Genomic DNA, 25,749 nt, shown 5'->3' on the forward strand with positions numbered 1-25,749 from the left:
GTGAAGTTGAAAGAGATCCTATCTTTGTACCAAGTTACTCTTAGTGTGAGAAAGGTATATGGAGGGGGGTTTGGGTCATATTGGAAAGGAGGTGGTTTGTCTCAATTCCGCATCTTATGAGCCATTGCTTCACTTGTGCATACCATGAGCTCTTAGTACTTATTTTGTGTCCATGGAGATGGAGCCAAGTTAGGTTCCAAACAGATGCTCCATACATAATGGTTGGTGTGATAAGTGTATGAAACAATTGCCCTAATATGCGGGGCATGCTTGATGACGTTCTTTATGCCATGGTTAATGTAGCATATTCTTGTGTGAATCAATCTTTAGGTGCCAATGACATGGTGGATCTCCCAAATGGATGTGATAAATGTAGCCATCAAAATAGACATGAATCCACCACTTGCACTTGTCAACTTGTCTTGTTCCTACAATGAAAACAAACATCCATATTGGACTTAATGTGTAAAAGATCAAGATCTTGGTTTTTTCAAGGTTCACAATCAATTCTTTTTTTTGTAGAAGTCACATAAAGCATGGAGATGTCATTGTAGACCCTCCCATGAATTAGATAAAGCATAATTGGAACTAATGTATACATGTCCACCCCTTCATTGCCACCTTGTGTGATATAGTTCTTTGTCTTGTTGATATTGAGTCCCAAGAGTATAGGAGAGGATTGTTGTACGTCATACCAATGGTGTTAGAGATCACATCTAAAAGTTCTCATGGGCATTTGAATTGATCCATCATGCTCTCATGTAGTATCTTATGGGATTGTACTCAAGACTATGCGGAAGTCCTCGAAGCAATAGTAAAGTCACTTCTTCCTAGCTTTCACTTGCTCAATAATGCCTTGCAAGGCGAAATGATCTAGGATAGAGAAACGTTGTTTGAATCTAGCCTATCATGTGGCTCTCAATCCCCTTCTATACATAGGTGCTCAACTCTGATTCAATCATTACTCCATTGATCTTGATTAGTGTGTGGCCAACCATAATGGTCATGTAGTTGCTTGGAGAGGGTCCTTGGTTTTGTGGATAGGCATAATCATATGCATGGCCCACTTGTCGTGAAAGCTCTCTACCAATGCCATGTTGAATATAAATACGAGGGGGGCTAAAATATCCACTACGTAAATGAAGCGCTCACCTCATATACGTGTATGATCCATCAATCATTTATACTATTGATGATGCATTATAGCCTTTCTCACCATAACTTGAGTAAGGTGGATGTGGTAGGGAGAGGATATGAAGAGTGGAAACATTATGCTAGATCATATAACCTCTTTACCTAGGAGTGCTAGACTCTTACTCATGAATATATTGTATAAATTCTAGTATTGAATTTACTTATATGCTTGTCTCTTAGTGCAAGTGAGGGTTCTCATTTGTCTATGGGTCTCCCTCTCTATGATATGCCCTAGCTCTATCTATGTTGCGACGTGTCTATAGAGCTCTCTATTCTCATAATCAAACCATCTATTTTGGCACATGGCCCTAGGCCGAGTATGTCCCATAGTGTGTGTAGTTTGGAAAGCATTGGAGGGCAGTTGAATGTAGGATTGAAGTGAACTTGGAGGTGAGTGTTGCTAGGGGAAGGTGTGCGCTAAAACTAGGTGAGACCACTACAAATATGGTGACTATATGCATCAGCTAGCTCATGGGAGAAATAGAAGGTGACTTGCTAGATGCCATGATGGTTGGTGTCTGTAAGTGTGGTGAAGTGGCTATGGTGAGGGACAAGTAGGTATGATTGACACCAATCAGGCAAGGAGAGAGTATATGATTTGAGTAGCTCCATCATCTCAATGGAATCTAGAATCCATTGTATCAGAGCTTGTGGATTGAAAACAAGTTAGTACTCCAAATCTTGGCCACTTCACCGTATTGTAGATAATAAGATGATGTTGTGAAACCATGTCTAACAAGTGCTAACCATAGCATGTGTTGTTTACCTCCATCACTCACATCCTCCTTGGATCCTTAAGTTATATGTATCACTATCTACTCTATATCCTAGTGTTAAAATCTTCCACGAGAAGAATCTCTCCCAATTCGGAGTAGTGTGTGATGTCAACTGCAAGCAGCAACTCCCCATCGACCTCTCCCTCTTGTTGATGTATCTTTCCATTAGCATACCTTGATCTTTTTGGAGGGAAGTGGCATAGGGAGATGTAGAGCATCGAAACTTGTGAGATCTCCCCCCCTAATTCACATATGTTGAGCTTTAGAATCATGTTGCATGATGCATATTCGGTCTTGTAGCTCTTATCAAAGTAGTATTGCTAGTCTTGATCCTTGTGTAGCACATTGGTGTCTTGCGTTGCATCTTTAGACTCTGGTGTGTCTTTGTCATCATGATTGTCTTGATTCACCATTGCCTTCTCTATTCTCCCCGGATGTGTTTATATTGTTCCACTATAGGACCAGCTCTATAAGATCTATCTCATAGGCCATGAGTTGCTATCTAGCCACCTTGCCATCAATGATAACTATGTCATCTCTATACATTACTTTGTTACTTCCTTCTTGGCCTTGAGTATCCTAGGCATGTAGGCGTAGTGGTGCTCCACTTGCATTTTAGCAAGGTCATCATCTATATAAATAGGATCCCATGGAATTCTTCATAAGATAAACTCTCATGAAAGGTCATCTTCTCCATCTCACCTGAAACCATAATATGAGGGTGCAAACCTATGTGTCCTTTTGTATCCTCCAAGATTTGGTGAAAGCAAGGGGATCCTCTTTCTTTTCCTCAAGTGGCATACACATTATTGTTAGAAGTGTACGTTTCATGGGTGTTAGCTAGATGACTCAAATATGGCCTATTCATCTAAGGTATCATCCTAGAGTCTATATTAATCCACTCCACTCATATTACATTGGATCACATCTACCTAGAGAGAGGGAGACTAAAGTTATTGTTGGTCATCACATGTGCCATCACCTATATGTGGTTTGCATGGTACATCTCATGTCTTAGAGTTATGTATCCCAATGCTCATTCATTCATTCTTGTTGGTGTTCAATAGGTGCATTATTTCACTTCCATTGCTTTGTGCCTTCTCACTTGGTATTAGATGACAAGTGTTGTTGATAGCATGCCTTTGTTTGTTGTTGTTATTAATAGTTTCAAGTCTCAAAGTGTTATGTTTTCTACTTTTAAACCTTCTTATACCTTGTGTTTTTCATTCAGTCCCTTTTATACACATGTCAATCGGTTTAATAGTTGAGTGACCTCTTCCTTACAATAGGTGTCAATTTTTCCTATTGAAAGGTGCATTTTTATTGTTACACTTGCCCACATTCGCCAACATTGCTGCACTTATCGCTTTATGGTTCAAGCCCTTTTGGATCTTGCATTTTTGGTAAATCTATTCAAGATTATGGTAAAACTTAAGTTTTTGCCGGTCTAGTCTTCTTCACACTTGTCTTTTGCTTTTTTAGCTCATGAGAGGATCTCTTATGTTAGTTGTTCTGATCAAACTTACTACACTCCATTGTTATCCAAATCTATATGCTTTTTTGATAGCTTGTGTGTATGTGAACCTTGTTTGAGTTGTGGAACATGTGTTGTTTGGTCTTTGACCATAAGGCATCACTATCTCTATATTCTCCATTGTGTTTTGTATATTACATGTTCTTTATGATTGTTTTGTCTAATTGGCTTGAGATTCTCTCCCCATGACCTAACCTTGTTCTTTTTCAAGCATGCTACTACTTGGATTTTTGGTCTTTTGGTATTGAGTTCAACTTTTTCTTCAACCATGTTCCAAGATTTGTAGATCCAATCTACATCTCGTGTGCTTCTAGAGGCTTCTTTAGAGGATGGTGGTTTCTAACATTTGCTTTACGATGACATTAATTCTCCTCCCATTGATTCTTTGGAATGAAGCATGGATACCCTTGTCCTATAGTAGGGGATTGGCATCCCTCACAAGTTCAAGGGGTAGAGAGGGATTGTGAGAGGGTGGTGTTTTGGGATATGATCAGAATCATCAATACCTTGATGTGATGGACTTGTGAGGAGACATTCTATATGCATTGATTAGTTTGGCAATCCAAATCTTGGAATTGATGTGATGTTATGACGTTTAGGTTCCTGATGGGAGATGCTGATAGCATGTGAGATATTGTTCACACCACTTTTTCTTAGATGGGGGGACACTTTGGAGGTTTCGTTGAAGGAGGGCAATCCATGGTCATATCAATATTCCATACTTGATACATTATTAATTTCGATATAATTTTAGGTATTCTCAAAGTTATACATTTGGTCTTATCTAGTCTCCCATGAGATGGACAACTGCAATTATGTCTATCATTTTTTCTTTAAAAGGCCTAAAATATGACATGTTTCTTGCTTTATGGAATGATTTCATATTTAGTACAATGTGAATATGCTAAAAAGTTTGGATTAGTATATTTTCTTACTATAGTTTGTGATCTTGTGTAAGGATAGTTTCATTATGACATGATTGCATGTATTAGGTTTCACACAGATGGCAATGACTGGTCACCTTTTTCTATCACCCTTTTGTAAAGCAGAGGATTAGACCTTTGTTGGCCATATTCAAGTGGCATCTTCCTTTTTTCTAATATAAGCTTTTTTATGTCCCTTTGTACATAGGCACATGAGCATGCACTTTTTACCCTCTCATTTATGACTTTCAAGTTTTGTTTTTGTTGATTGGTAATTTGATTTATAATTGTGTATATGCAACATTAGAGAGAAGAAAAGGTCCATTTGGTAGCAAAGCCAGTTGAAGAGGCATATTTTGCACGGTTTTTTAAAATTTGAATATCTACCTAGGGTTTCAATTGCTTATTACTTTTATGGGGGTTATGACATTATTTTTTGCAACAAAAACAACCATGATCAATGGCAATGATGATGACAATTGTGAGAAGGTTAACAATTTTTTGTACCTCATCAACCTTAATTTGCAATAATTTCACAATGATGTCAATAGTACGATCATTGAATCACGTGATCATGGTAGCAATTACTTCATGCCATCAACTAATCTACTATATACAATATCACTCATTTGAGTTGTCCTTTGACAATCTTCAAATTATGATCTAGTTTGTTGCTATAGTCATGAAGGACATCAACAATGTCTTAATGTTGTTTTATTCTCTTATTACTCTTAAAGCTCCTTGCTTATTGTTTTATCATTACTAATTTTTAAATCTAACATTATATTGATATTTAATGTTACATCTCAGAATGTTACATGGCTATTGCAAACAGAAGTATCCAACAAGTTTCAACTGTGGGATAAACTAAGGGTTGTGCTTCAAAGGGATCTTCTAGAAGTGCAAAGGGTTGTGTCCATGATAAACAACAATAGTGTTCCTACAATATTTGGTAGAAATGATCACAAGTTGGATCTAATGTATGCAAACAGAGCACTTGTGCATTGAAAGATGTTAAAGGGCATGGAGAGAGAGTTATTTAAAGACTCTAGAAAACATATTGAGAAAGCATATGAAGAAGCAATTGTGGATCCCTCTCAGTATGACTCGAAAAAAAAAGATCTAATAAGAAAAGCTTGTCATTTTTAAAGGTAATATCTTAGGCTACATTTAATTAAACTAGCTATGCTTTTATAAGCACACAAATATTATGGAAATATTTTCACATGAATTCACATAAAGAATTGAATTGCATTGCATTGCATTTTGCATATATCTTGGTAAGACATACCACTTTTTCCACATGGAGACTTGCAATTGAGTATGGAATTATATCCATTTGGTTATTTTTCCTAGGTCAGAGATTTTGTTCATAGGGGATACATAACATTAATTCATATATGACACCATAATAGTTGTAGTCAACACAAGGACTATATATTAGAATTTTAATACAAATGCATTTAGGTATGTCCATCATAACCCTAAAATGTGCATGTACTATCTAGACGTGACTGCCAAAAACTTTACGATCTTGCCGCTAGGTTTAGCTCAAAAGAAAAAAACAAAAACTTCAAAATTCTTATCAGTTTATATTTTGGAGCATTGGATGTATGACAATAATGAATGACATACTTGTAGCTATGGATATACACATTAATTTATACATGTAGCTATGCATGTGATTTTGTGTGTGTGTGTGTGTGTGTGTGTGTGTGTGTGGGGCATTGCAAGCAGCCATGATCATATTTACTAAGGGATGGATGTGTGGGTCTATATTGAGAGCACATTTGACTATCCACCCATATAAACTCACTTACAAACTTGCACATATGAAATCCCCGTTTTCTTGGTCAAAATAATCACCAATGAAGCATCTTAGTGGAGTAAATTTGAAGTGCTTTAACATAGGTGGTAGTCAATCTCTACTCACACTTGCCCACTCGTAGCTCATGGAGTAAATCTTCGTTTGCTTGGTCAAAATAATTGCTAAGTATTATAGTGGATCAATGTTTAAAAGTGCCTTAACATATGTGGCACTATTTAAAATATAGAATAATATTTAGAATACTTTGGCTATACGTACACAAACTCCACATGCATGTGCATACATGTACTTTATTGTGTAAATCTTTGTTTGCTTCATCAAAATAATTTCTTAGTGAAGTAATCTAGTGAAACAAATTCTCAAGTGCCTCAGCATGTGGTACTATTTAGCTTGCATTTGTAAAAATCATATTCATCAAGAGAATCTTCATTTTTAAATTCTTATTACAATGCATTTTAGATCTCTACTATATTCATTCATTTGCACCTCTTTCATGGGTCGCCCCCTTTTTAAAAAAAGAAAGGCTATAATATAGTATCAAAGTGTGAAAAGATGAGAGTTTACATTCTAGTGGATATCCAAAAGTTGACTTTTATCTTATTCATGCTCCTAAAGTCAATTTTGCACCCAAATGAAGCCACTACCACCCACACCCGACCCCCCTCCCCCTTCGCCAAAGAAAAAAGGAAAACCAAAATTAATCGTTTTAAATACATCCACACTATGTATTTCCCCATTTAACATTTACCTAGTACTATTTTTAGACCTAAAGTTGTCAATCCATTGCACCACTTCAATCAACATAAAACACCTTTTTCATAAAATGAACCTGTTATCCATGTGATTGTGTGTTTTTTTTGTTTGGGGGGGGGATCATTTACAATAAGTCAAATTATCACATGCAAAGAGTTCAAATGGTGTCTTTAAGTACCCACATTAGCTTTACATACATTTTTGATGCCTAGATAACCAACCACCTTTAGTCCATGGGCCCTAACATCGTCACTAACATCCTCCAACTCAACTTTTGATGGACGATATCATTGCAAATACCTGTGTAATATCCTCGAACTTATCATACAAATATTATGATGCTTATCAAGCATATGTAAAAGATAATCTAACTAGACATGAGAAAGTATCAATCCAAGTTTGCATCTCAAAAAGCTTTGATTCAAATGTCCAATCTTGAAAGAAAATAAGAAAAAAACCATTGACTGTGGTGTGCATTCTTAGATGTCATGTAGTTAGACCTTGAGGATAGAAAAGAAACAAAAATAAAGGAGGGCGAGCCTATGGTATAAGGTTCTCTATGAAGATACATGTCTTGATATGAAATATTATCTCAATGAAGTTGAGAATCCTTAGAGTTCCTATAGAGTGGTCATGGATTGCTTGTTTTAGAAGGATGCAAAATGTTGGTAATGTGAAGCTATTAAAACATGTACTAGTAGAATTTTCAAAAGCATGAAACAACCTTCAATAAGAAGTACAATGGAAGAAAGGAAAGGAGCATTACATCACTCGAGAGAATAAATGGCAAGCCTAAAGTAAGGTCAACAAAAGGGTAAGGATTGTTTCAATGGTTGATGGAAGTACAAGGCAACTCATTTGTGACAAAGGAAATAAGCAATAACAATGGCAGTTGGGATTTGACGAGCACAATATTGTTAATAACATTGATACTAATATTAACATGCTATATTTTAAAATTAAATTGCCACTAATAAAATTATGCTTAGCATTATTCAGCATATAATATAATTACTATGCTGATTGATGACATTAATCCAATTACTACTAACATCATTACAAATCATGTAATTAAAGCTAACTATGCTTCAATTAAGAACAAAATGCTATTATAAGACAATATTATATTAATACATTAGCATAAATAAGACTATTAATATGTTTCAAAAGAGTCAATAATCTTAGTTAAATCATTGATAATAATGTTATGATTATATTGATGTCAATTCTATTGCCATTAACAACATTGCTATATTAACTTGTTATTATGCAATTGATTTAACATATAAATAATGTTGACATTACAATTAATAATATTAATGGCAATATTCAAATTACTACTAGCAACATAATCAATAGTAACTCTTATAATGAATGCCTCTCTCTCTCTCTCTCTCTCTCTCTCTCTCTCTCTCTCTCTCTCCCCTTTTTTTACTTTTACCTTCTCTCCATCTCTAACTTCTTGTTCCCACTCCCTAAACTCCATTGAGATTAGTATTGTCCATGTATCCATGGTAGTAAAGATCAAGATTCACTTGCACTATTTTATTAAAAGAGGGAGCCTCTCTCAAATGTGGTTGCATTAACCCATGGCACCAACTCTATAATTTCCTACAATGAAAACTTTACAAAACTCAACATAGATGAAAGACCCACTATTGATTGTCATAGTATTCATGGAAATAAAGCTCAAGGATGACTTGTATTATTATATTGAGAGACGCAACATCACTCAAATTCAAATTCAATGTGACTACATCAACCCAACACCACCAAGTCTACAGTTTATTGCAAGGGAAGTTTTGGAAGTGGAATGATGTAAGAGCTAATGTAAGTTGCTTTAAATCTACATCATTCTCAAAGAAACATTCTCTATAATAGTTCCTTGGTCACACACATACACAAATCAACACCAAGTTTGCCATCCAAAATAGAAAACATGGCATAATCGTTCTCTATAATAGTTTGCCATCCAAAATAGAAAACATGGCATAATCTTACAAATATCCAATGTATGTAAAAAGGAGAATCGTATAATCGAAAGTAGTTGTAAAACAAAGCCAAAACATCATCAAGGAGAACCTTTTGGTGCAATTACAACCATAAAAGCCTTTGCAATTGGGTTGTGATACAAAGTTTTCTTACTTTTCTGCCTTGTAGGACTAAGATTCAACTTTGCAATAAGCTTTTCTCTTTGTTTTTCTTGAACTTCTTTTAGAATGTGGAGGATTAATGGAGGACCAGGCCATTTTGTACAGCTTTTACTGAGGATCAATCAAAATATCATTTCCATCTTCAAGAAAAGGCATGTCAGCTTCATTCCAGAATTGGCTAGAGTTTCACAAAAGCCTTCTCAAAATTGTGTGAGAAGGAAGAATACCTTTAATTAATTTACGAAAGCGCAGGTGCACATGCACACCTCTACCAGTTATGAAATGTTTAATTGGCATGTATTACAGCAGGGGATTATATGACTTTGATTTTCTTTTGCCACTTTATAACTCTGTGCTTATATTTGATGATGGTTAAATTACTTCATGTTTGGCTCTCAAATGAGCTTTCCATTATAGTTTTTGTTCTACTATGCTTACACTATCAGTGCTCACAAAACACCTTCAGTAGCAAATACAAAAACCTTTGATTTTCGAATCATGCCATTTTCACAACTAGTTCAGTGAATTTTTAGGTTTTTGGAATACATGAAATCTCAGTTTATCATGAACACTGGTTTATTTTATTTCAAATGGAAAAAATATAAGTTGGACAAAAGCAGTGTGCTTGAATGCATGTGAGCAGGGCCTGTCCAACCCATGTGGAATGGTGATATCATAGTTCACTATCTCATGCACCAAACTGCTAAAAAGGCTGCCATTCTGGAACCAAAGACCAGACCTGCCACTACAGCTCCTGTTGATGATCTTGTGGCAATCAGACCATACACACAGAAATTCTCTTCTTTTAATTAGTTGGGGACACATTGCTGTTTGTAGCGCCATTTACATACATGCATTGTGTACATGCAGTGATTCTGAGGAATTAATTCCTTAGAGACCATTGCAAATCTCAAAGAGCAACCATGGTAGAGGCAATGCCAAACTCGTCCAGCTTCTGAAGCAGGGCATTACTTCAACCCTGATAAGACTACATTCACAAGACAGGCCTATAATTCTCGCATTTCAACCTCAGCAATAAAGCAAGCTGTCCTTCTGTTTGGGCATATTGTGAGGAGACCCTTTCTGTGAAGTCCATCAGGTTGAGATGGCATTCCACTCGATCACTTTTGGATGCCTCACAATGCTCTCAAGCAAAAAGCATGATTAATAAGAGCATTACTCCAGCTACATCTTCTGCAGGCTTCCCAAGGCTCTCTAATCTTATGTGAACATAGCAAAACTAATAACATCTTCAACAATGGAATTCAAAATCGAAGCAAGGCCATACTTTCACATCCACCATGCATGCATATACTTTATACACATCAAAGTTCTCAGCAAGATTAACAATAGTTAACCTTACCTGTAACCTAGATCTAGAACAGATAGCATATTTGTATCGCCTGGACACACTACCTGGCTCTTCCAAGTAGCAAACCCCACATTGCAGTTGATATTAGTTATTTCATAAAACACATAACATTTAGCACGAACAGATTTGTAGAGCCAGGCCCTTAAAGTGCATGGCCAGGGAAAGCTTGATAGCCTTGTGAGCAAAGGTACCCAGTGACCATTCCAAGGACAGCACCTGCACCCACTTGCAATGGAGTATGGCCAAGTAGTTCTTTAAGCTTTTTTTCACTGACTCGGTGCCCTTGAAACATATCCTCTACAATAAGATTCAGCACCTGCAAAAGACACTTACATTAAGCCTTTCAAACACCCACAGTTTGATCATATCTACATGGTAGATCTATGGACAACAGGTCCCAAACACATGGCAGGCAGCACAGGTGTCACATGCCCAGCTTGCACAGGCATTGCAGCAGGACAGCACTGGGAGGGCAATGGTGGCTGCCTATGCAGCTCAAACTGGCATCAGAAAGACCTGGTCCGCCTGCCATGCATGGTGGCAGTCGGACAGCAATTGGGACAAGTCAAGAAAATTAGGATGCAGTTCACAGCAATTTGACTCATATGGCAGCCTCTGGGAGCCTGAGACAAGGAGCACTATCTATGTTGTTCTCCAGCATACTATGAGATCAAGGGGATATTTCACTCTCTTTCCGAGAACCACAGATGATTGGGCATTTTCCTACACCAATTCACAGAATAGGGAGTCCTAACTAAGGAGCAATAGATCAGCCACTGTAGGACTACTGCAAAGAATTCTGACTGACTTACACAAAGGGACAGTCAAGCTCTTTAACCAACCCCAAAATTTAGCAGTTTCCACCATGAACTCTACGAGAACACCAAGGCTTAGGGTTCTACAATCCAAGCTGCCTATAGGAGAATCTAAGATATCATTGCCAAACATCAGCTAAAACCTCCAGAACACTTCAATTTGGAGAATATTAAATCACTGAGTCAATTAAATATTTCTGGCATTTTTCTGACTCTTAAAACAGTCCCCAAAAGAATTAAATTAATAAATACGACAAGTTAGGACATTTTGGTACAGCTACTGGCTCAGATAGTTCTATAAAAGAAGCTCATTGTGTACTGCCACTTTTATCTCTGTCATTCCACTTTTGTGCCCGCTGTCCAGCTTCTCCCTGCTGCCTTGATTCATCACCAACTCTCTCTCTCCTCTCTCTTCATCATCGTCTTCATTGTTAATTTCACCTCTGATCAGTCCAGGTTGCCATCCTGCTATCTTTCATGCAGATGTGCTGTTGCTGTTGTTTCAGCTCTCCATCAGTGTTGCATTTTTGTTCTCAGAAGTCGGCCTCCACACTGCTGCATTTCCATTCCAGCCTCATTCCCTTCTCCAAACGCTATCGCTAGACTGCTCTTAGCTCTGTTTTGCCATCTCAGCACTCATACATACCAATTTGCACCCAGACCTGCAGGTTGCTGCCCTGCTGGAACTAGCCCTTCATCCTCCACAGACCTCATGGATGGGACCATCCTCTTTGTTTATGCTGCTGCCAAAGTTGGCGATTTGCTGCATTCACGGAGGACGAGACTCTCCTTAAGCTTGCTCCCACAAGAGTGGCTATTGGACAGCCTCTGCTCCTTGAGTGCACACTTGTATCTCCACCACATTCATCGTTCCTATCGGCATTCACTCTTCTTCATGTGTGTTATTGGCTGAGTATATTGTGTTAATTCTGTTAGTACACATTTTGTGTTTTCTCCAAACCTTAGTGTATCCTCACATGTTATCAAAGGCTAGAGAGCTGGTACTCTCTAAAGGTTAGCTATTGTAAGAACTAGGTTTGTACAGTGAAATGTTGGGAATAAAGGCTCATTGTGCCTTTTACAGTGTGCGGGTGTGAGCACACCCTTACACTCTTGTACTTTATATATATTATCAAAACCTAAAAAGTGGAACACTTGTCTTTTGTACCGAACATCAAGTGTGTCGTCCTCACTCTCCTCTCTACTGCTCTATACTCTCTGTGTGTTATCTGACACACTCACCCTCAGCTCACTCAGTCCAAATCTATCAAGCTCCAACAAACTGGTATCAGAGCTAGTGACGGGCATCACAAGCTACGAATAGGCGAGCAAGAGGAGTTGCATGTATCGTGGGCGAGTAGGAGTTGCAGGTGTCGCAGTGCGTGTTAGTGTTGTCGCACAGCACACGACACGCACGCGACAGGTCGATGGACAGGATGACACTGTGGACTTGTCGCAGCCACACAGACAGGACCAGCGACCAGGACTAGTTGCCATGAGACTAGCACGCAGCGACAAGTCCACAGTGTCTAGGCAATGACGGGATGACAGTCAACGTTTTTAAAAAAATTAGAAATATCTGTATTTTTTTTTCCCTTCTCTACTGAGCGTTCACACACAAAGGCACAAAGTGAAAATTTACCCAAGAAAATTGGGGCTTTTCTCCGATTTGGGGATCTCAGCGCAGGACAAGACAATCTGACTTAGAAATTGCACATTTGGTGCACATCTGCCTGAGAAATTTTGGGGATTCTCACATTTTAGTGGAATTTCTTCAATTTTTCTAAAATGTCTGCACTCTGAATCCAAAAATTTGAGGCTTTTGCAAACAAATGTTTGGTACATGCACTTGGGTGCATGTATTGATGCAATTTGGGGCTTTTGATCAAAGTTGTCAAATTTGTGCCTAGGAATGCCTTTAAAGCAAAAATTGCAATGAAATTTTGGGGATTTCACATGTAAATGGTGGTTTGGTCTCTAATTGTGTCAGTAATTGCTTGAGGAGTGTGGCAAAAGACATCCTTTTAACTTTAAAAATCTATTTGCAGATCTGAAATTTCTGCAATCTCAGGATTTTCTCACTGCTGGTTGGTACTTTTGTGTACCGTGGTTACTTGTGTCACATTTGGGCTTATCTTGGGTGACTGGTTAGTCAATTTGGGACTGCAAATTATGGCTGGAAACTGTGACAACAGTAATCTTTTGCATATTAAGAAGCTTGAGGGTGCATATAATTTTGCAATTTGGCAAAAACAATGCTACAATGTCTTGGTGCAGAAGAAACATGTAAAGCCCATCAAAACAAAGGGAATCGAACCAACAGACATGGAACAAGACGAGTGGGATGACTTGGATGAGCTTGCTTGCTCTACCATTGAGCTCTCAGTGTCAAAGAACTTGCTCTTCAACATTGAGAAGCTGAATTCAGCATATGCAATGTGGCAAAGGCTTGAAGAATTGTATGCTCAGAAAAGTGCAGCCAGCAAGGATTATTAGCTGAAAAAATTGATAGACTTTTGTATGAAAGAAGGTACAACCATGTCTGTACATTCAAATGAGTTTAACTCAATTTTCAGTCAGCTAATTGCTTTGGATTTCCATATTGATGAAGAGTTCAAGGCTACTTTCTTGCTATGTACTTTCCTTGAAAACTGGGATACTTTCAAGACTTGAGTAATTTGAATGCTCAACTGTTATACTCTGATGTGGAGAGTTCTTTGCTGATGGAAGAACTCAATAGGTAGAAAAACTCAGCAAATAAGTCTTCTAATGCATTACACACTAGAAGCAGATTTCAGCACAAGGGTAGTTCTGAAAATAGAGCATGCAACAAGTCTCGTAGAAAAAATGTGGAGTGCCATCATTGTGGCAAAAAAGGGCACTACAAACATGATTGTTTTCAATTGAAGAAAAAGAATGGCAAAAACAAAAACACTAAAGCCAACAAGGCTGAAAACAAGGACAGCCAGCTTGCAAAGAAGAGCAATGTGAAAATAGAAGAGATTTATGTAGTCACTCATGATACTGACAGTGATGGGGATATACTTCTCGCGTCTTCTTTGAGTTCACATGCATTGATTGCAGATTTTGAGCATGATATGCACACTTGGATACTTGATTCAAGTGTGTCCTTTCATGTCACACCACATCATGAGTGGTTCTCTCACAATGGTGGTCTATGTGGTGTTGTCCACTTGGGGGATAACTATGCATGCAAAATTGAAGGCATTGGCAATGTGAAACTCGAATTTCAGCATGACTCCATGTTTGTTTTGCATAATGTGAGACACGTACCTCAGCTCAAGAAGAGCTTGATAAGCACAGGGCAACTAGATGATAAAGGCTATTACATCACCTTCGGGGATAGCAAATGGAAAATTTGTAAGCACTCTCGCATTGTTACCAAGGGGTCCAAAAGTGATACCTTGTATCCTTTGCATGTATTTAGTGTGCATGACTATGCAGTCGCCATAACTAAGCAGCCAAGTGTTTCTTTGTGGCATAGCCGGTTGGGACACATGAGTCAATCTGGAATGAAAGTGCTCTCTCATTTGGGTTATTTACTATCTTTGAGGTATGCTGATTTTAAACAGTGCGATCATTGTATTTATGGTAAACATGCTCAAATGTCACACAAAAATTCTCTTTCTCTAAAGTCTTTACCCTTAGAGTTGGTACATTCATATGTATGTCAAAAGCAAGGATTAGCTTTAGAAGAGAAGAAGTATTTCATTACCTTTGTTGATGATGCCACACGCAAAGTATGGGTTTATCCAATCCATCGCAAAGATGAGGCCTTGGAGAAATTTAAAAAATTCCTGGCACTTGCTGAAAATCAGACCAGCAAGACATTAAAATGCCTTCGCTTTGACAATGGTGGGGAATATGTGTCCAAAGCCTTCCAAAACTTTTGTGATAGCAAAGGGATTAAAAGGAAGCTTACTGCCCCTCATAATCCGCCCCAAAATGGTGTTGCAGAGCATATGAACAAGACCATTCAAAACAAGGTCCGCACAATGCTGTCACATGTTGCTTTACCCCATGGATTTTGGGCAGAGACTGGTATGACAGCGGTGCACTTGATTAATCGGTCACCAAACAGGTCTTGGTCCCTCAAGAAGAGTGGTTGGGCGAGCCACCTTCGTATGCTCACTTGAGAGTGTTGCGAGACTTTTATAAACATTCACAAGGAAGAACGCAGCAAACTCGAGCCAAAGTCCTGTAAATGTATTTTCCTAGGATATGGTGATGAAGGTGAGATGGGGTATCGATTATGGAATCTCGAGAAATAAAAGTAGTATGCAGCAATGATATTATTTTCCAAGAAGATTGCATGCACAAATAGCCCGAAAGAACAGAGGAGCTCAAAAGGGTTGTATTCCAGGAGGATGTACCAATAGAACAACAAAGAATGCCCGTTAGACAACAGCAAATACTTGTTGTAAATGTTCCTTAAAATGCAGGGAATGATGCTGAAAATGATCAAAGGATCTTGCCCATGATTTCCCACAAATTCTGTTGGGAATAAAGGGCCATCGTGCCTTTTATATGTGCACGGGTGTGAACGCACCCTTAGCACACTTGTACTTTCATATATATCTATCTAAAAACCTAAAGTGGTACACACTCCAATTGTACCCAAGAACATCTTGCATCTCTCGCTCTCACTCGCTGCTGTTGCTCACGTGTTTGCTCTTTACCTGACATTTCATCGCCGGACATTGCATCTCCGCAGCGCATCACTCACTTCAAACTGGTATCAGAGCTTCGGCTAAGGTGTTCGCGCTTCTCGCAGTCCGTGCAGAGCTTCGGTTAAGGTGTTCGTGCTTCTCGCAGTCCACAGGTCACGTTTTTCAGCCAGGCGACATTTCCCAGGTTGCCCGCAGGTCAGTCAGTCATTTTCTGGTCAGCTCGTCACTGTTCTTGGACAGTGTGGAGTCAGGCGTGCAGTTCCAGGCAGCGTGCAGGTCAGGCGCAGATCAGAAGTGACGTGTTTTGCACAGGCGCTGGTCACGCAGGTCACGCCAGGTCAGTTCGTGACTTTCCAGGCCACGTGCAGCTGGCGGCAGGTCAAAACGCAGCAGTCGTCACGTTACGGGACAGTTTTCGTCAAATTTCTCTTGCAAAATTTTTAATTTTCAAAGGTTTACTGCAAGCTGCCCCCTTTGCCCACTGACGGGAGTTCGCGCGTGTAAGCACAGTTCTGTGTTTTGGGCAGATTTGAGCCACAAATTTGGGGATTTGTCCGGATTTGACACGAGCAAGACACACAGTGAGATTCTGTCTCAGAAATTGCAGGAATTTGTGACATTTTGCCTCCGAAATTTGGGACTTTTCATGTACATGTTAAAATTGGGCTAAAATTGACCCAATTTCTTGACATTGATGCACATTGGACCCCGTGCAATTTGGGGCTTTTGCTGTTTGAGCAAAATTTGTGCGCAAATTGGTCATTTTATGTACATCCGGGTTTAATTTCATGCAATTTGGACGCCCGACACTTGAAAAATTTGGGGGTTTTGCTGAAATTGCTTCATTTTGGCAAAATTGGTCTACTCTATGCATGTCAGAGACAGTGCAGATGTATGGTTGATGTTTTGAGCACAAAACTTTGGGGCTTTTGACCGTGCGGGTCAAATTTTATGCCCGTGGGTGCATGTACAGCAGAAATTGCAGCTAAAATTTGGGACTTCTCATGTAATGTGATGTATTTGTCCTTGGAACAGCTGTCATCAGTTGTGGAGTGCTGTAGCACAACATTTGGTGCTTCTGAAAATTGATTTGCAGATCTGAAATTTCTGCTTTTAACTGGTAATTATTGCTGGTTGGTACTTGTTTGTACCTTGGTCACTTGTTTGACAGTTTGGGCCTGCATTTGCTGAATTTGTGGTCATATTTTGGACTGAAAATCATGGCTGGCAGCAGCGATAGCAGCCATCTTATGCACATCAAGAAACTTGAGGGTGCACATAATTTTGCAGTGTGGCAAAAGCAATGATACAATATCCTGTTGCAGAAGAAGCAGGCTAAGCCGATCAAGGCCAAAGGGGTAAAGCCCGCAGATGTGGAACAAGATGACTGGGATGAGTTGAACGAGCTTGCACGCTCGACCATTGAGCTATCTGTCTCTGATGCTCTGCTGTTTAACATAGAGGGTTTGGACACTGCCTATGCCATTTGGACTAGACTGGAGGAATTGTATGCTCAGAAGAGTGCAGCTAGTAAGGTGTATTGGCTAAAAAAGCTTATGGACTTGTGGATGAAAGAAGGAACTGCTATGTCAAATCATCTGAGTGAATTCAACTCAATTTTCAGCCAGCTGGTTGCTTTGAAGTTTGTCATTGATGACGAGTTTAAAGCTACCTTTCTGCTTTGCACTCTACCAGAGAGTTGGGATACATTCAGGACTGCCTTGAGTAACTCGAATGCTATGCTTATGTATTCTGACGTGGAAAGCTCTTTGCTTATGGAAGAGATGAATAGGCAAAATAATGCATCAAGTAAGTCGTCTAGTGCCTTGCATACCAGGGGCAGATCACAGCAGAAGGGAAAATCTGATGGCAAGGGTCGCAGCATGTCTCGCGGCAAGAATGTGGAATGCCACCACTGTGGCAAGAAGGGTCACTTTAAACGTGACTGTTACAAGTGGAAGAAAGAGAAAGGGAAAGGCAAGAAGACAGAGGACAGCAAGGAAGAGAAGAAAGAGAGCCAGCCCAAGAAGAGCAGCGTCAAGATCGAAGAGGTGAATGTAGTCACTCAGGACAGTGACAGTGGGAACGATGTACTCTTCGTGTCTTCATGTTTTGATGCCCATGCATTGGTTGCCGATTCGGCTGATGACATGCATACCTGGATTTTAGATTCGGGTGCCTCCTTTCATGTCACCCCTTACAGAGATTGGTTTTCCGATTATATAGGCGGTTGACATGGTGTTGTTCATCTCGGGGACAACTCAGCATGTGATATTGCAGGCATTGGCAGTGTGCAGCTTCAGTTTCAGCATGGTTCTGTCTTTACTCTTCAGAATGTTCGTCATGTACCTGAGCTCAAGAAGAGCTTAATCAGTACCGGGCAGCTAGATGATGATGGTTATCATACCACATTTGGCGATGGAAAATGGAAGATCAGTACAGGATCTAGAGTCATTGCCAGGGGTTCAAAGAGTGATACTCTGTATCCTCTTCATGTATCTAGTGTGCGTGACCATGTTGTCGCAGTAACCGAGCAGCCAAGTGTTTCTTTGTGGCATGGCCGGTTAGGACACATGAGTCAAACAGGAATGAAAGTTCTTTCTCGTTTGGGTTACTTGCCTTGTCTCCGTTATGCTGATTTTGAGCATTGTGATCATTGTGTCTATGGTAAGCATGCGCAGACATCTCATAAGAAATCTCTTTCTTTGAAATCTTCACCTCTAGAGTTAGTACATTCAGATGTATGTCAGATGCCAGGATTGTCTTTGGGGGGGAAGAAGTACTTTGTCACCTTTGTCGATGATGCTACACGGAAGGTATGGGTTTACCCCATTCGTAGCAAGGATGAAGTACTTGACAAGTTTAAAAACTTCTCGGCATTGGTTGAAAATCAGACTGATAAGACACTTAAGTGTCTTCGCTCTGACAATGGTGGGGAATATGTGTCCAAGGCCTTTCAAGCATTTTGTGACAGCAAAGGGATAAAAAGGGAGCTCACTGCCCCTCATAATCCACCCCAGAATGGAGTTGCAGAGCGTATGAACAGGACTATACAGGATAAAGTCCGTACTATGCTATCTCATGCTGCATTACCCCATGGTTTTTGGGCAGAGGCTGTTATGACAGCCGTTCACTTGATCAATCGGTCACCAAACAGGTCTTTGGGGGGGGGAGTCCCTCAGGAAGCGTGGTCGGGCAAGCCACCTTCTTATGCTCATTTACGAGTGTTTGGCTGCGAGGCTTTTGTGCACATTCGTAAGGAAGACCGCAGCAAACTTGAGCCAAAGTCCTGTAAATGCATATTCCTAGGATATGGTGACGAGGGTGAAATGGGGTATAGATTGTGGGATCCCGTGAAAAGGAAAACAGTGCACAGCAATGATGTTATCTTCCGGGAAGGTCGCATGCATAAACAGCCCGAAAAGACTGAGGAGGTTCGTAGGGTTGTATTCCGGGAAGAAGTACCTTTTGGACAGCAAAATGTGCCCGCTGTACAGCAGCAAATACCTGCTGTAAATGAACCTGCGAATGCAGAAAATGATGCTGGAAATGATCAGCCAGCCATTGCCCATAATGATGAGCCACTAAATGTGCAAGAACAGCCAGGACAGCAAGCTGTTAATGTTGATTTGCAGGCTGAAATGCCAGGACAGCAAACTGTAAATGATAATATGCAGGCTAAACAGCCAGCAAACAATGATCATTGGGTTAGGAGATCGTCTAGGGCTACTAGACAGCCCGACAGATTCGTTCATGGTGCAAATAATGTGGCTGATTATGTCATGATCACTGACTGTGGTGAGCCATCATGCTTCAAGGAAGCAATGGACAGACAGGACAGCAAGAAATGGTATAAAGCCATGCTGTCAGAGATGGAATCTCTTGAGAAAAACGGCACTTAGGACTTGGTGCAGTTGCCTAAAGGGCAGAAAACGCTTCCATGCAAATGGGTTTATAAGATGAAGGTCACTTCTGGTTCCTCGCCAAAGTACAAAGCCAGATTGGTTGCTAAGGGGTACAAGCAGGAACATGGAGTTGATTTTGATGAGATCTTCTCTCCTGTAGTCAAAATGACTACATTGAGAACCATTTTGGGCTTGGTTGCAGCTGAAGATATGGAGCTCATACAGATGGATGTAAAGACTGCATTTTTACATGGTGATCTGCATGAAGACATATATATGCAGCAGCCTGAAGGGTTTGTGGCTAAAGGTAAAGAGAAGATGGTATGTAAGCTCAAACGGAGTTTGTATGGGCTGAAGCAAGCACCAAGAGAATGGTATCATAAGTTTGATACATTTATGCAGTCTCAAGGATTTCAAAGAAGTCAAGTGGATCACTGCTTGTACACCAAGAAGGCCGCAGATGGCAGCCTAATTATCTTGGTTCTGTATGTTGATGACATGCTGATTGCTGGCAGGGATACTCATGCCTTGGATTCGTTGAAGCAAAGTCTTCATGGCAACTTTGACATGAAGGATCTTGGTGATGCAAATCACATTCTTGGCATGCGAATACTCAGAGATAGGTCCAAAGGATTACTCTTTCTATCTCAACAGGAGTATGTCTCTAAGGTTTTGCAGCGTTTCAATATGGAGGGGGGGAAACCAATTGGTGTTCCATTGCCTCCATATGTGAAACTCAGTGCAGAGGACAGCCCTACATCTGATGATGAGAAGGCTGAAATGGCCAAGATTCCATATGCTTCAGCTGTTGGCAGCTTGATGTATGCTATGGTTGCTACACGTCCTGACATTGCCTTTGCAGTGGGAGTGGTTAGCAGATATATGGCAAACCCTGGCAAAAAGCATTGGAAAGCAGTGAAAGGTATTATGAGATACCTCAAAGGCACAAGTGATTTGTGCATCTGCTTTGGAAAGCAGAAGGCATCTGTCGTTGGCTTTACGGATGCAGACTATGCTGGTCATGCGGACTGTAGAAAGTCCACTTCTGGATATGTGTTTACCTTCACAGGAGGAGCAGTCTCTTGGATCTCCAGGCTACAGAAGTGTGTTGCATTGTCTACTACAGAGGCAGAGTATGTGGCTGCTACTGAGGCATGCAAGGAGGCTTTATGGCTTTCACGTCTGGTGGGAGATCTTGGCATTACAGAGTTACCCGTTCTTCATTGTGATAGTCAGAGTGCTATCATGCTAGCACGGAATCCCGTCTTTCATGCAAAGACGAAGCACATACAGGTGAAGTATCACTTCATCAGAGATGTACTTGACAGCAAGAGCATTGAGCTTGTCAAAGTGCATACATATGATAATCCTGCAGATCTTCTCACGAAGGGTCTTCCAGCAGAGCGGTTTGCTCATTGCCGACAGATGATGGGAGTTGGATAGATATATATATTTCAGCTTTGTACATACTTAGACTTAGCTGATTCTTTTCTCCTCTTAAGGCACATTGCCTTTAGGTGGGAGGTTGTTGGGAATAAAGGGCCATCGTGCCTTTTATATGTGCACGGGTGTGAACGCACCCTTAGCACACTTGTACTTTCATATATATCTATCTAAAAACCTAAAGTGGTACACACTCCAATTGTACCCAAGAACATCTTGCATCTCTCGCTCTCACTCGCTGCTGTTGCTCACGTGTTTTGCTCTTTACCTGACATTTCATTGCCGGACATTGCATCTCCGCAGCGCATCACTCACTTCAAATTCAACAAGAACATGTGCCTTTGGAACACCCTGAACCAACTGTACAACATACTGAACCTACAGAACAGCAAGCTCTTAATGCAAATTTGCAGGTTGAATAGCCAACAAATCTTGACCAGAGTGCAAAAACAGCCAGATAGGTTCGTTCCTAGTGTAAACTATGTGGCTGATTATGTGATGTTAACAGATTGTGGTAAACCGTCATGCTTTCGGGAAGCAATGGACAAACACAATAGTAAGAAATGGCACAAAGCAATGCTATCAGAGATGGAATCCCTCATGAAGAATGGCACTTGGGATTTGGTACATTTGCCAAAAGGACAAAAAGTGCTACCCTGTAAATGGGTTTACAAAATGATAGTCACTTCTAGTTCTTTGCCGAAGTACAAGGCACGCTTGGTTGCTCAAGAGTACAAGCAAGAACATGGAATTGATTTTGATGAAATCTTTTCTCCTGTAGTCAAAATGACTACTTTGCGAACCATCTTGGGCTTGGTTGCATTTGAAGACATGGAACTTATACAGATGGTTGTAAAAACCACCTTCTTACATGGTGATTTGCATGAGGAGATTTATATGCAGTAGCCTGAAGGTTTTGATGCAAAGGGAAAAGAGCACATGGTATGTAAATTCCACAAGAGTTTGTACGGGCTGAAACAGGCCTTACGAGAATGGTATCACAAATTCGATACATTCATGTAATCTCAGGGATTTCATCATTCTCAAGTTGATCACTACTTATACACCAAGAAAACAGCAGATGGCAGCCTTATTCTCTTGGTTTTGTATGTGGATGACATGCTGATTGCATGCAAGGATGTTCATGCCTTGGACTCCTTGAAGCAAAGTTTACACAATAGCTTTGATATGAAAGACCTTGGTGAGGCCGATCACATTCTTGGCATGTGTATACTCAAAAGACATATCAAAGGATCTTATTTATCTGTCACAACAGGAGTATGTAACAAAAGTTTTGTAGCGTTTCAATATGGAGGGGGGGAAAGCCATTAGTGTACCATTGCCTCCATATGTGAAACTTAGTGCAAATGACAGCCCTGCATCAAATGATGGAAAGGTTGAAATGGCCAAGATACCCTATGCTTCAACTGTTGGTAGCTTGATGTATGCTATGGTTGCTACATGTCCTGACATTGCATTTGCGGTGGGAGTGGTTAGCAAATACATGGCATATCCTAGCAAAAAGCATCGGGGAGCAGTGAAGGGTATCATGAGATACCTTAAGGGCACAAAGGATTTGTGTATCTGTTTTGGTAAGTAGAAGTCATCTGTTGTTGGGTTCACGAATGTAGACTGTGTTGGCCATCCTGACTGCAAGAAGTCTACTTCAAGATATATGTTCATGTTCACAGGAGGAGCAATCTCTTGGATATCTAGGCTGCAAAAGTGTGTCGCATTGTCTACTACAGAGGTAAAATATGTGGCTACCATTGAGGCATGCAAAGAGGCTTTATGGCTTTCACGTTTAGTGAGAGAGCTCGGTATTACAGAGGTTCCTATCCTCCACTGTGACAGTCACAGACTGCTATCATACTAGTATGGAATCATGTCTTTCACGCAAAGACAAAGCACATACAGGTGAAGTATCACTTTATCAGGGATGTACTTGACAACAAAGGCATTGAGCTTGTCAAGGTACATACAGATGATAACCTTGTAGACCTTCTCACGAAGGGTCTTCCAGCCGAGTCACTCTCAACTGGCTGTCTTAGGATGTGTATTTCTTTTTGGCCTCTTTTAGTGGGCAGCCACTGGCTGCCCGGCCACTTTTTGGTCACTGTTGTGGGGCGCCCATTTTAGGGCATTTTTAGGGTTTGCACCCATTTTAGGGTTAGGGTTAGGGTTTGTCCTTTTGCCTATTTATAGGCAGCCCCCCTCCCCACTTGATCACTTGTCTTCTTGCAGATTCCGACACTCCTCCCCCGTGGTGGTGCTGCCATCATCATCAGCCTGATCTGGTGCCCTCACTGACGTTGTGGGCTGCGTGCAGGGACTGATCAATCTCCTTCCGCCTTCCCGTTTGTATTCAGCATTCATTTCAATCAGTGCAGATTTCTCTTCCTTATTTTCTGCTCTCTCTCTCTCTCTCTCTCTCTCTCTCTCTCCGTGTTCGTATTCCTTCTTCCGCAGCGCACTCTCACATGGTATCAGAGCCGAAGGAGAGTACACGGAGCTGAGATTTACGTGGGAGATCACTCAAAATCTTTGCATTTGCTGCTGGCCTCATCCCCAACAGCCAAGGCGGCCCTTCCAGGAGGTCACCATCCTTGCGTTTGCTGCAAACGCCCCCTCCAGAGGCTGCCATGTCATCAACCACCACTTCTTGGTTGCGTTTTCAGTCAGGGTGGCCACTCCTACAGCTGGGCGACATTCCTCCAATCTGCGTTTTGCTGATCTAGTTGTCGTTCCATCTCCAGGCAGCTCTTCTCCTGCTGGAGACCTACTCCCAGGCTGCGTTTTGGTGCTGGTGGCTTCTGTCTTGGTGATATTCATCAGACAACCTTGCGTTTTGCAGCTCCAGGTGTCTGTAGGCCTCCCCCGCCTGCATTTTGGTGACTGGTGACCATACTGCTGGTCATTATTCGGCGTCGGCAAAGTTTTCTTTGGTGTTTGGTGTTTGGTGTTTTGCAGATTGAAAGATGTCTTCTCATCAGTTTACGGGCTTTGATGACTCAGATGACGAGCTTTTGTCTCGACACTCATCTGAACGGAGGCGTGATTTCTATCACAAGGACCGTCGTCCGGAGTCTATTCCTCTTTCCCGTTCCCCTTCTATTCATGTATCTCGGCGAGCCCCTTCCAGTGGGCCGAAGATGCAGCCTTTAGTACCCCCTGTATAGGTACCCGTACTTCCTCAGCTGCCCAAAGAGGACCGGTTGGATGGCTCCAACTTTTCCCTATGGTCCTACAAGGTGGAGTGTATCTTGGACTCCTTCGATCTTTGGGAACTTGTTTCTGTTCCTATTCCTCGGCCTTAGGGGGATCCCGCAGATGGGACATCTATGGATCATGCAGCCTTATGGGATCGGCTCAATTCTAGAGCCAGATCTTTCCTCTTTCTGAGTTTGCAAGATTCTGTCCTTGTTCATGTTCACAAGTTGAAGACTGCAACAGACGTGTGGAGAAAGCTCGCGTCTCTCTATCACCAAAAGACGTTTGCCCACCGGATATCTCTCGAAAAGAAGTTGCGGATGCTCGTTGTTGATGATAGTCCTTCCATGAAGGACCACATCAACAGATTACAGGATATGAGGGATGAGCTTACATCCCTCGGTCAGATGATATCTTCTGAAGACATGGCTATGATTCTCTTGACTCAGCTGCCATCGCCTCGGTTTGATGTCTTCTACACCAGCCTTCTTACATCGAGGACCCATGAGAAGCTTCTATGGGAGGAGCTTGCCCACTTGTCTTGGAGCATGACGAGCGACTCAGAGAGGTCAGTGCTAGTGGATCCGACTCCACTAGAGCCTTTGTTGCAGGTTCGGGAGGACAGAAGAAGAAAAAGTCAAAGGCTAAGAAGAAGGACAGTTCTTCAAGCTTTGACTCAAATTCAGAGAGACCGAAGTGCCCACACTGTGGGAAAGGGACACATCCCGAGGAGAAATACTAGAAGAAGTACCCTCACCTTCATCCTGGTGCGAAGGGTGGATCTACATCGGAGCCTTCTTCTACCTCTACACCAGCTGTTACCCATGAGTCAGTGTTCCTTCATATCCATGCTTTGGAGGAGGATCCTTCTTCCGTGGCTGCAATGTCTTCTGCACAGCCTTGGTTAGTGGACAGTGGTGCTTCAAGTCATATGACTCCCCGAGGTGATTTGTTACAGGATCTCCGTCCATCAGAGGGTTCAGTCATTGTTGGTGACATTTTATCGGTGCCTATTAGTGGTGTTGGCACATTGCCTTTGTTTACCGACCGACCTTCGAGCTCCTTTTCACAGGCCCTACATGTTCCGGATTTGGGCCTTCCCCTCCTCTCAGTTTATGGCCTTACGAGGCTTGGCACACAAGTGATCTTCAC

At 41.1% G+C, this 25,749-nt stretch overlaps 1 protein-coding gene across 1 annotated transcript in view; it reads right to left on the bottom strand.

Annotated features, from left to right (window-relative positions):
• Positions 1-9,628: 9,628 nt before the first annotated feature.
• Positions 9,629-25,749, bottom strand: part of LOC148025785 (uncharacterized) — a 30,105-nt gene continuing 13,984 nt past the window's right edge. The window contains exon 2 of the mRNA XM_087693031.1: positions 9,629-10,849. Coding sequence (XP_087549157.1) covers positions 10,676-10,849 — 174 coding nt within the window. The 3' untranslated portion in view covers positions 9,629-10,675. The remainder of the gene's footprint in view (positions 10,850-25,749) is intronic.

The sequence above is a fragment of the Lygodium microphyllum genome, chromosome 14 (genome assembly GCF_053477565.2).
Source record: "Lygodium microphyllum isolate KBCC chromosome 14, Lygodium_microphyllum_v1.1.10, whole genome shotgun sequence".
In the NCBI taxonomy this organism is placed as follows: domain Eukaryota; kingdom Viridiplantae; phylum Streptophyta; class Polypodiopsida; order Schizaeales; family Lygodiaceae; genus Lygodium; species Lygodium microphyllum.